Genomic DNA, 12,266 nt, shown 5'->3' on the forward strand with positions numbered 1-12,266 from the left:
ACGAGGTTCGGAGATGATACTCCTACTCCTCGGCGTGTCCGTAAGGTGGACGATCCCTATCAATCCGTCGGTGGATGAGTCCCCGGAGAACCGGCTAATATCAACTCCTTGTGGGTGGAGAAACCTCGCCACAAACACTTGCAACAGCAAGCTAAGAGTACAACAGAATACAAGAAGTAAATACAATGAATGTAACAATACAAGCTTGCCTTCTTGTCGTCGACTGAAGTCCTGGAAGCAACAACTTCACGGACGAATGCCAACAAGCAACTCAGCCGAAAGAAGCTCACGCGGGGCTTCGGAAGTGAGCTCAACAAAGCTCAGTCGAAGCTTAAACTTCAGCAGTAGAACAGAAGTTCTAAGGAGGAAAAAGGAAGAATACCCTGCACAGAAGATGCCCTCGTCTCCTTATACCCGCGCAGAAGAAACAGCGAAGAAACTAGCCGTTGCGTCACAACGGCTAGAACCCTGATCGATCTGTGGACCGATCAGGCAACATCCTGAACCTCCTGATCGGTCCATGGACCGATCAGGAAACCTCCTGATCGGTCCACAGACCGATCAGGGAACCTTCTGATCGGTCCGTAGACCGATCAGGCTTCTCTTCTCTGCTAGTTTACCACTGATCTCCTTCTGATCGGTCTCCAGACCGATCAGATAACCATCAGTAGCATACTGATCGGTCACTGATCGGTCACCAGACCGATCAGATGAGCCATGTATCATTGGATCGGTCTGCAGCCCGATCCAAACTTCTCAGCTCTAAACCTAAGGCTTCCACACCAACATCCGGTCAACCTTGACCTGTTGGTACATCACGCCTAGCATCCGGTCACTCCCTTGACCTGCTAGCACTCCCCGCTAAGTGTCCGGTCAATCCTTTTGACCCACTTAGACTTCTCCACACCAGATGTCCGATCACCCTTGATTCATCTGGATTTTTCCCTTGCCCGGCTTCACTCACCAGGACTCTCCACACTGCCTAACATCCCAGTTAGGACTTTCTCGCTGCCTGGCTTCACTCACCAGGACTTTTCAACTGCCTAACATCCCAGTTAGGACTTTCCCATTGCCTAACATCCCAGTTAGGACTTTTCCACTGCCTGGCTTCACTCACCAGGACTTTCCACACTGCCTAACATCCCAGTTAGGACTTTCCTACTGCCTGGCTTCACTCACCAGGACTTTCCAACTGCCTAACATCCTAGTTAGGACTTTCCCGTGCCAAGTCTCCATACTTGGACTTTTCCAGTGCCAAGTCTCCATACTTGGACTTTTCGCGTGCCAAGCTCCCTGCTTGGACTTTTCCAGTGCCAAGTCTCCATACTTGGACTTTTCCAGTGCCAAGCTCCTTTTTCCGCGCCAAGTCTCCATACTTGGACTTTTCGCGTGCCAAGCTCCCTGCTTGGACTTTTCCAGTGCCAAGTCTCCATACTTGGACTTTTTCCCGAATCAGGTCAACCAGGTCAACCTTGACCTACGGTTGCACCAATAATCTCCCAAACATCTATTCTTGTCCCATATCAAGAATACAACTCTTCCACGAGTGTCAAACATCAAAATACAACTCAACTAGGTCAACCTTGACCTAAGGTTGCACCAACAATCTTCCTAAGTCAAACATCAAAATACAACTCGAGTCAGGTCAACTCGAGTCAGGTCAACCAGGTCAACCTTGACCTAAGGTTGCACCAACACCTACTCCCTGCTTAATGTTCTTTCTTACTTCTTGCTTCCTGGGTATGCGTCCAAAATAGGTTTGATGATTTACAAAAAGGACATAACAATCCTGACCATGCAGTCATTATTATTGACCGGTCGGATAAGTATTCCTGACTTGATCTATCCTACCTCCCTCAGACCCACACTTATCAGGGCCAGATTTTACAAAAAATAAAGTTGTCTATGTGTGGTACGACCGAAGATAGTTAGCGCTCCAGGGCCGGTCTAGATTCCTATCCCGGTCGTCCTGCAGGTAGTAAGCACCTGACGCCAATATTTTAATAATTTTATAGGGCTCATCCCATTGGGGTGCCAACTTGGCTACGCCCCCCACAGGTCTCGCTCGCTTCCAGACCAGGTCCCCTTATCCGAAGAAGCGAGGAACCACCTTTCTATCATAACTTTGCCTCATCCTTTGCCAATAGGCAGCTAGCCTGGCTATTGTCCGTTCGCGAGTTTCACTAATGAAGTCCAGCTCTGTAAGTCGTCGCTCGGCATTCTCCTCGCCTATAGCATCCTCCTAGCGGAAGGCACCCCGATCTCTATAGACACTACCGCCTCACTGCCGTAGACTAGATGAAAGGGAGTAAGGCCTGTGCTCTCCCGAGACGTCGTACGGTAGGTCCAGAGAATACTCTGCAATTCTTCCACCCAATATCCTCCAACGTGATCTAGCTTAACCTTCAATCTCTGCACAATCTCTCGATTGATAACTTCCGATTGTCCATTACTTTGTGAGTATGCTACGGATGTGAAGGTCTGGGTAATGCCGAACCCTTGACACCAGGCCTAGATCTTCCGGCCTTGAAATTGTCTTCCGTTATCCGATACCAGTTTATGGGATATGTCAAATCTGCACAGAATATTTTTCTACAAAAACATAATAATTGCTCCCTCTGTAATTCTGGCCAGGGCTTCGGCTTCTACTCATTTGGAAAAGTAGTCTACTGTCACAAACAGAAATCACTTTTGACCAAGTGCCATAGGGAATGGTCCCACAATATCCATACCCCACTGATCAAAGGGGCAAGAAACTATAGACATCTTTAGCATTGAGATGGGCATATGTGTCAGATTCTGATGTTTCTGGCAGGATAAGCAAGTATTCACTAACTGCTGAGCATCCTTCTGTAAGGTAGGCCAGAAATAGCAGGCCAGCAGCACCCTGCGAGCTAATGTTCGACCTCCAGTGTGACTGCCACAACACCCTCGATGTATTTCTTGTAAGGCATGCTCTGTCTCTTCCATGCTTCCACACTTGAGTAAAGGCCTGGAGAATGCCCGCTTATATAACTGATCTCCTATCATAGTGTAGGCGTGGGCCTTTTTCCTGACCAGTCGTGCTTCCTCCAGGTCGATTGGTAGAATACTTTGTTGCAGATAACTAATCATGGGCGCTCTCCAATCAATAAGCTCTTCCACGTTATTCTGAAGGTCTATATGGGCTATGAGAAATGTCTGCGTTATTGACTTGTCCAAGACCCATGTGGTCAGAGAACTGGTCATTTTGGCTAACTCGTTAGCTCGGTCATTCTCTATTCTGGGAATCTTGCTCACCGTGACCTCCTTGAATTCTTCTTTCATTTTCTCATAAGCCTCTCGATATACCTGCAGCTTATCACTATTGATCTCAAAATTACTTGCTACTTGTTGGGTTACTAATTAAGAATCTGAGTAAATGATTACTCGGGCGGCTCCCACATGTCGGGCTGCATGCAACCTTGCCAATAAAGTCTCATACTCTGCCTCGTTATTAGTGGCTCTGAAGTTCAACCACATGGCTAGCTGCAAGATATCTTCTTAAGGGGATATCAGAAGAACTCCAATGCCACTTCCTTGCCATGTAACCGATCCATCCATGTACACCTTCCAGGTCTCTTCGAAATCAGTTTGATGAATCTCGGTTAAGAAATCAGCCAAGGTCTGTGCTTTAATAGCCGTACGAGGTTGATAAACTATATTATACTCTCCCAATTCCATCGCCCACTTGATAAGTCGGCCAGCAACCTCTACATTAGTAAGGGCTTTACCCATGGTGCTATTGGTCAAGACCGTGATGGGATGTGCCAGAAAATAAGGCCTTAGACGCCGAGCCATGAGCACCAGTCCATAAACCAACTTTTCCATAACAGTGTACCTAGACTCAGCCCCCTTCAGTAGATGACTAATAAAGTACACTAGTCATTGTACATTGTCCTGCTCTTTCACTAACACCGCCCCCACGGCCTCAGGGGTGGCTGACAGGTAGACCCAGAGCGACTCTCCTGTAGTAGGCTTGAATAAAGAAGGTAAAGTCTCTAAATGCTTTTTTAACTCTTCGAAAGCCTGCGTACATTCTTCATCCCACTGAAATTTGGAGGCTTTCATGAGCACCTTAAAGAAGGGTGTCGCTTTGTCTGCTGATCGGGAGATAAATCTGGACAAGGTTGTTATCCTGCCCACCAACTTCTGAGCTTCCTTCAGGTTTTGGGGAGCCTTCATGTTCTGGAGTTCTTGGACCTTCTCAGGGTTGGCTTCAATTCCCCGCTCCGTCACCAAGTATCCCAAGAACTTTCCTCCTTTAGCTCCGAACAAACACTTCAAGGGATTCAATTTTAACCCATACTGTTGAAGGGTTCCGCAGGTCTCCTCCACATCAGCTATCAGATTTGCGGCTGAAGGGGATTTGATAAGTATATCGTCCACATAGACTTCCACGTTTCGCCCAGCCTGCTCCCGGAAGATTTTATCCATCATCCTTTGGTATGTGGCTCCAGTATTCCTGAGTCCGAAAGGCATAACAGTGTAGCAGAAAGTACCATCAGCCGTAATGAAACTGACCTTCTCCTGGTCCTCCAGGGCTAGGGGAATCTGATGGTACCCCTGATAAGCATCCAGCATACAAATCCTCTCACAGCCAGTGGTTGAATCTACTAGCTGGTCGATTCTGGGAAGAGGATAATGTTGGTCCATGATCGTTCGATAGAGGGGGGGTGAATATCGATTGTAAAAAATTCGTCGATAAGAGTAAGCGCGACGGAAAAGTAAAACAATGCAATGCTAACACAAGAACCAATTTTACTTGGTTTGGAGTCTTTGGTGACTCCTACTCTAAGGCCCGCACACGAGGGTGCTTTCGATGGGCAATTCACTAGCAGTTCAAAAGATATTACAAACTAAGTACAGAAAACGCTAATGAAAAAATTAAAGTAATACTGACAAAATAAGAGACTTAAAAAGAGAAGCAGCGCGTTTGTCGGAGCTTTACAGTGTCGCAGGAGCACAAGAGAGTGAGTTCTTCAATTCAGAGTTGTTGTAGAAGCTCCACCCCTGCCCCTTCTTTTATATGAGGCTCGGGGCGCCCCGGATCCTTTCCGGGCGCCCTGGTGAGACGTGGCAGGTCCAACCAACAAGCTCCACGTGGCGACGACGCGATAGGATAAAAATTGCCTCCCGGGCGCCCGGACCACCTTTCTCCAAGGACCATCTTTCCTGCAAGACAAGGTTAGTCCGAAGTAAATAGATAATGTATATCCTGCAAAACAAAGTGTTATCATAGTTTATAAGTTCAATATAAAAAGTATGACTTAGATTCCGTCTTTCCGAGACCGGAATCTAGTCACGATCTCGACTTAGATATCCGAAATGAATCTAAGCTAGATCAACGCCTAATGTTCCCATCCCGGGAACGTGTCCTCAGTGTCACTTCCTTCCAGTGACTTACCTTTACTCACCTGCCAGACGTCCGGTCAGCCCTTCGACACGTCTGGACTTCTCGCCAAGCGTCCGGTCAGCCCGTCGACCCACTTGGACTTCTCGCCAGCTATCCGGTCAGCCCGTCGACCTAGCTGGACTTCTCGTCAGCTATCCGGTCAGCCTGTCAACCTAGCTGGACTTCTCGCTAAGCGTCCGGTCAGCCCGTCGACCTGCTTGGACTTCGTGCCAGACATCCGGTCAGCCCGTCGACCTGTCTGGACTTAGTCTGCACACTTGATCAGAGTGTTAGATAAGGACAAACCTAACTTAACCTGATTTTTCATTTATCAAAATCTGAGTTAGATCGTTAGTGCTAACCGCACCAACAGATAACAATCTTTAGGGTTGGCGCGGTTGAGATCCCGGAAGTCTATACAAACTCTCCACTTATTGTTAGATTTTGCTACCAAGACCACATTAGAGAGCCAGGACAGGAATTGTACTTCCCTAACGTGACCCGCTTTCTTGAGCTGATCTACTTCAGCTCGAATAATTTTATTCTGATCGGCCGAGAAATTTCTCTTTTTCTACTTGACAGGTCGGGCGTCAGGCAAGAGATGTAACTTGTGTTTCGCTACTTCAGGCTTGACCCCTAGTAACTCTTTAGTAGACCAGGCGAAGACATCTCTATTGCGAGTCAAGCACTGAATCAATTCTTCTTTAAGCTCGGGAGGTAAGTCACCGACTACATGAGTAAGACTTTCTGGGTGTTCAGGATATAGCTGGACTTCCTCCCATGGAATGGGTTCTTCAGCTATAGGCAAGGGCTCTTCTTGAATGACGTGCACGACCCCATCTTGGGTCCTCTGTGCCTTGCGAGCCTCTACTGTGACCATATCAATATAGCATCGCCGAGAAACCCGCTGCTCTCCTCTAACTTTCCCGACCTGCTCTCCCACGGAAAACTTGATTTTCTGATGAAAGGTAGAGACAGCAGCTCGAAATTCATGTAGAGCTGGTCGGCCCAAAATGACGTTATAAGAAGAGGGTGAATCTACTACAATGAAGGTGCTACTCCTGGATCTTACTAATGATTCGCTTCCCAAAGATATGGCCAGCTTGATCTGCCCCATGGGCTTCACCTCGTTACCAGTGAAACCATATAAAGAAGTAACCACTGATTGAAGCTCGCTGGCGTCGATCTGTATTTCTTCAAAAGCAGTCTTAAACAATACGTTGATAGAGCTCCCCGTGTCAACGAAGACCCTGGCCATGCGGCTATTGGTTATGACAGCTTTGATAATAAGGGCATCATCATGAGGCAGCTCCAGTCCTTCCAAGTCTTGTGGTCCGAAGCTGATGACAGGGCCAGCAGCCTACTCCTGGCTGCATCCAACGGCATGAATCTCCAACTGGCGTTCATGGGATTTGTGCGCCCTGCCCGAATCTCCATCAGTAGGCCCTCCAAAGATCATGCCTATGTCCCGGATGGTTGCATTGCCCCGATTCTCCACTTCGCGGGCTTCTCCTTGCTCCCCAGTACGTCCTTGTTGTTGTATGCCATACCCCCCTTGATCTGCCCGTTGTCTGCTTGCCTGCCCTGCTGCATCACGTTGCTCCTCCATCATTCTTTGGAACTGAGGAGCTAACTCGGGTGGTCGCAAGCCCAGCTCGGTAACATGACAAGAATCGCGAGTGAATTGAAAATAATTGCTGGTGGCATGCGTGTGTGACCGATGGTACGTACAGTAGCATGGCTCCCAAGGTCCAAGTCGGGGGGCATGGACTGCAGCTACGCACGGAATCGGCCGGACATCCTGACCGGGGTGGAAGGTAGGTCGGGCTTCCTGAGCGCGCGGGAGAGGTTGAGCAGGCGGTTGGGGTACTCTTCTCTCCGATTTATTGGCAGAGGAGGGTGGTTTGTCTGCCTTCCTTCGAGCCGCCTGCGCTTCTTCCACATTGATGTAGCTCGCGGCTTTCTCCAGCATCTCATCAAAATTCCGTACGGGATTTCTGATGAGATCCCTAAAGAATTCTCCTTCTGTCAGACCATGAGAGAATACGCTCATAAGTATTTCTGATGTAGCTGCGGGGACGTCCTGGGCTACTTGATTGAAGTGTTTGATGTAACTCCTTAATGGCTCAGAGGGCCCTTGCTTGAGAGCAAACAAGCAGTGGTCCGTCTTTTGATACTTCCTGTTGCTAGTGAAATGGCACAGGAATGCAATCTTGAAATCTGAAAAGCAGGTGATGGACCCATGTGGCAGTCCATCAAACCACTTCTGGGCAGAGCCCGATAGGGTATTCAAGAATACTCGACATTTAACGGCGTCGCTATACTGGTGTAGCAGAGCCGCATTTCTAAACTTGCGAATGTGATCTTCAAGGTCTTTGCTGCCATCGTATTCCCCAATAGCTGGGGGTCTATATCCTTTTGGCAGCTTTTCCTCCAATATCTTAGAAGAGAAGGGCACTTTTTCTTCTGGCTCCCCCCGACGTTCTTCGCGAAGAATGATAGCCTTTCCCCTTTTCAAATCCTTAGGCAGAGAGCTTTCTGCCATAGAAGCTTGTGGTTACTCCTTGTGGCTATAACATCCCGGTTCTGGATGATAGTAACCTTGGTCGGGCTCCTTATAGAAGGCCGGGGGAAATTCCATGGGTTGCTTCCTCTTAGAACCCTGATCCGAAGCATGGGCCAGCTCTTTGGAAGCTTCCGGCAACTTTCACGGTCGGGAAGCAGTAGTTTGTTGCTTTTCAGAGGCTGCCCACCTTTTGGCTTCTTTGAATAGTTCGTATTCTCCAGCCATCATGGTTAGGTTGACTCTACCAGAGTCCTCCAACTTCACGTTCTGGAACAGGTAGGGAAGATTCCCACATACAGCGCCAAATTTGATCCCGTCCGGAAGCTGAGTCGGACAGAGGCTAGCTGCGCTATCGCCGATGTTGACGGAAAGTCGTTGAGACGCCTGGTTGACCTGGTACCTCCTGGAAAGGTTCTCACGGGTGGATGATGGGGGTGATGATAGGGACGACGAAGCGAGAGCTCTGCACACACTCAAACAAGCCGCCCTCATGATAGAGACCACGAACTAAGGAAAAAGTCCCCGGATCAGGCCCTCCGACACTCAAGTCAAGTACTTTTTCCTCAGAAGCACAGTGAATGACACATAGAGACAAAACCTGCATAGACGAGTGAGCGTACCTGCATAGAGACAAAACCTCCCTTTTTATATGGTAGTGGGTACTTCTGGAGTCTGACGAGTGTCAGGGAATGTCGGGTGTCAGGATTTGTCTGGCAGTGAATGACACATGGCATCTTCCTATAGGTTTAAGGAGGAATTGGTGGGCAATGAGCCATAGACCGTTAGTATATTCTCTGACAGGCATTGATTATTCTCTGATGGGTTGTTACAATTCCCTGGCTTGATTGTCGTATAGTGTATACTCGCCCCGATCTATTAACCTTCGATTGGGTCCTTGTACCTGCAAATCTTGACCTGTAGGCACAGACCTACGTTTCCTAGCGCATTCCCTGGCTTGTGCTTGTTGTCCCGTAAATCCAGCTCTGTACGTCCCGCCTTTCATTTGCTACCCAGTCTATCCCAGTAGATCCAGACATGTGCCTACCGCCCTGCCAATCTAGGCCTTCTCTTGTCGTTCCTTAAGTCTTGTCCCGTATGCATAGCCCTGCTCTGTATTTTATCCTGTGCGCCCTGAATCGTATGTCTTGGCCTTCATTTCCTGTTCTGCCTGTCTCATCTTGTAAATCCTGACCTGTAAGCCTTAGTCCGCATATCCCGACCTGTACGTCTTTGGTCCGCTTATCCTGCTCTGTACATCCTGGTTCGTATATCCCGACCTGTATGTCCTATCTTCCGAGTTCCTACTCGACATGTAGGCCTAACCCCGGAATGCCCCTTGGGCCCGACCTGGACCACCCTATAATCTGAACCTTTGACTTTGACCACCATGTAGGCCAAACTTTTGACCACCACGTAGGTCGGACCTTAGACCATTACGTAGGCTTGACTTCTGACCGCCATGTGAGCTTGACTTCTGACTGCCCCGTGGGTTTGACTTCTGACCGTCCCCTGGGCTTGACTTCCGACCACGTCAGCTATCCGACCCTACTATCCTGCGTCGTATCAGTAATCTTAATATTATTAGTCTTCTTTTGATACTAAATTAAATCAAATTCCAACCTGTCATCCATTCGCTTCCTAAGCAACTTGTTTAGTTTCCTAGCTCCATATATCTCAAATATACTAAGTTCGTCGGTTTACTTTCTGTATCATCCATCTTGCTCGCTTGTCTCTTTTATTATGATTTTGCTATCTCTTATGCTTCCCGTCTATTTTAGTTCCTTGGATGTCTCATATTATTTTTTACCATACTTAACCGGATCTTGATGTCATTGAGTGCTTGTGTTAGGAGTCCACTATGCTTCCGTTGTATCACTATTATTATCCATGGTATGCGACGTATCCTCTTGCCCTCTTCCTTCCTAAGCATATTTATGGTATCTGACTAATTGTTAAATCTAAATCGATCAAGCCTCTAATTGACTTTGTAGGTTTCACTAATTTTCGATAAATTAATACAATCCACATTCTCACTTGATATGGAGAAGACAAATCATTACGTTGTATTTAACCTAATTAGGGAATAGCAACCAAATCTAACATTTTCTCTGGGTCTCAACCTCAAATAGATTACATCAAGATAACCTATGACTAAATTAAATTACTAGCTCTAATTTTGATAAACAAATAAAGAATAAACTAAATTGGAAAGGGTCTAAACAAATCTAATTTCCTGTGATGTAAAATTTAACTAATAAATAAATCCAAATAAATAGATAAGATAATAACAAGAGATATATATTAATTTTTTTTATAATTCAGAGATATCCTTCGACTTCTCTTGATGTCTAAAGCTCAAAAAATCATAAATCAAAATGAAATATAAAACTCATAAATCAAAATTGTATTGTAAAATCATATACCAATAAAATTATTATACCCCAAATTATAATTGTCCATTAGATCAAAGGATAGTAAACCATATAAGAAATAAAAGTACAAAACTCAATTCACCCAACATAAATATCAATGTAAAATATAAATCGACACATTACTAATTATTAATGCATATGTGCATGTTCATTCATACATATCAAGAACCCAAATTGAAAATAATTTTCATAATAAACATTAAATGCTAAAAGGAGAAAATCAAAATGACAAAAAAAATATATTGGCATTTGTTAAATTATATATATATATATATATATAATCTTTTTCTTTTTCTATTTAGAGTTTAGGTTTTTTTTAACTTTGTTATATAAGACTTTATAGTTTATATTGTTAGAGCAATCCCAATGGTCCGTGTGACCATGTATTTTGGTGTTTGGGCAAAAGGTTTAAGTTAGGTTTATCCTTGTTATTTGATATGTGTATGTGAGTGTGCAGGTTTGCAGGATACACATATGACTTAGCTTGATGACTTCGGGTCCGGTGAAGGATGGAGCATCCGAGGGACAGTGGACAAGGCAGCAAGGACAAGGGCCGAGGGAAGCAACTTCGAGGCATATATGAAAGATGATATTGGGGATGAGCCGTGGGCTTGGATGCATCCGAGGGACAAGAGCCAAAGGAAGTAGACTAGAAGGCAAGAGGTCAATGCTGTAAAGAAGAGTCAAGTGAGTAGTGAGTCGTGAGAGTACGAGTGCATGAGAGATTGCACTCGGGGAAAAAATCCCGGTGGGTACTGTAGCAACCAACGGGTACTGTAGCAGTCAACGATACTGTAGCAGTCGGCTGGTGCACTATAGCAGTCGACTAGTGCATTGTAGCAGTCGATTGGTAGAGAGCCGTTGAGAGAGTCGTTGGGCTGGCACCAGTCGACTGATGCAAGGACCAGTCGACTGGTAATGGGCAAATCAACTTGCTGATTTCTTCCAAGCTCTATAAGAAGGAGCTTGGGATGGCCGGCCAAGGTGACGAAATTAGATTTGGTTAAAGCCTAATTAGTAGTCACCAAAGTGCTCAAGGTTCTCTTGTGTCCAAGTGTTCTTGGTTGGTGTTGTGGTGAGATTTCTCCACCCACAAGGAGTTGCTTGAGTAGCCGGAGTTTGCCGGGGGCTAATCCACCGAAGGATCAGGATCGTCCACCTTACGGGCAGCAGTGGAGTAGGAGTAAGTTATCTCCGAACCATGTAAACGAACGTGTTAGCGGTTTGCATTTCCTTTCTTAGCTTTCGTATTTGTATTTGTATTGTTTGTATTCCGCTGTGCTAACAAATACGTAGGAAGCGAGTATTTGGGGGCACCGTCTATCCAACCCCCCTTCAAGCCGGTCACCGATCCTTCTACAAGTGGTATCAGAACGAGGTTTGCACTTCACCAGACTAACCACCGAGAAGAGCAACTACAAGAAGATGACCGGCTTAATTGAACCTCCAATATTTGAAGGAGAAAGGCTTGGGGACATCACATATTAGATGATGAAGATGGAGGTCTTCTTCGACACGGATTGGGACACCATGATGGTGGTCAAAAAGCCGTTCGAAGTCCCGAAGGACAAGAAAGGGAAGAAGCTCCAACCACGACATTGGACGGAGGAGCAAACCTCACGGTCAAAGGCAAACGATAAGGTAATATCTATATTAATTGATATTTTACCTTCTAATGTGATAAGTCGTGTAGGTGAATACAAGAACGCCCATGAGTTGTGGAGCAAGGTCAAGAAGGTTCAATGGGAAGAACCTATGCCTACACTAGAAGAAGAAGAAAAAGAAAAATCCGAAGAAACGGATATAGAAACTCAAGTAGAGGAGGAGCAACCGGAAGTTGAGCAATGCTCAACAT

General features: G+C 46.2%; 1 protein-coding gene across 1 annotated transcript; it reads right to left on the bottom strand.

The window, feature by feature from the left end:
- Positions 1-6,773: 6,773 nt before the first annotated feature.
- LOC122054956 lies at positions 6,774-7,958 on the bottom strand. The gene has a single exon (XM_042616366.1). It carries the CDS (start codon positions 7,956-7,958, stop codon positions 6,774-6,776), a length of 1,185 nt encoding a protein of 394 aa, XP_042472300.1.
- Positions 7,959-12,266: the final 4,308 nt, after the last annotated feature.

The sequence above is a fragment of the Zingiber officinale genome, chromosome 3B (assembly GCF_018446385.1).
Source record: "Zingiber officinale cultivar Zhangliang chromosome 3B, Zo_v1.1, whole genome shotgun sequence".
In the NCBI taxonomy this organism is placed as follows: domain Eukaryota; kingdom Viridiplantae; phylum Streptophyta; class Magnoliopsida; order Zingiberales; family Zingiberaceae; genus Zingiber; species Zingiber officinale.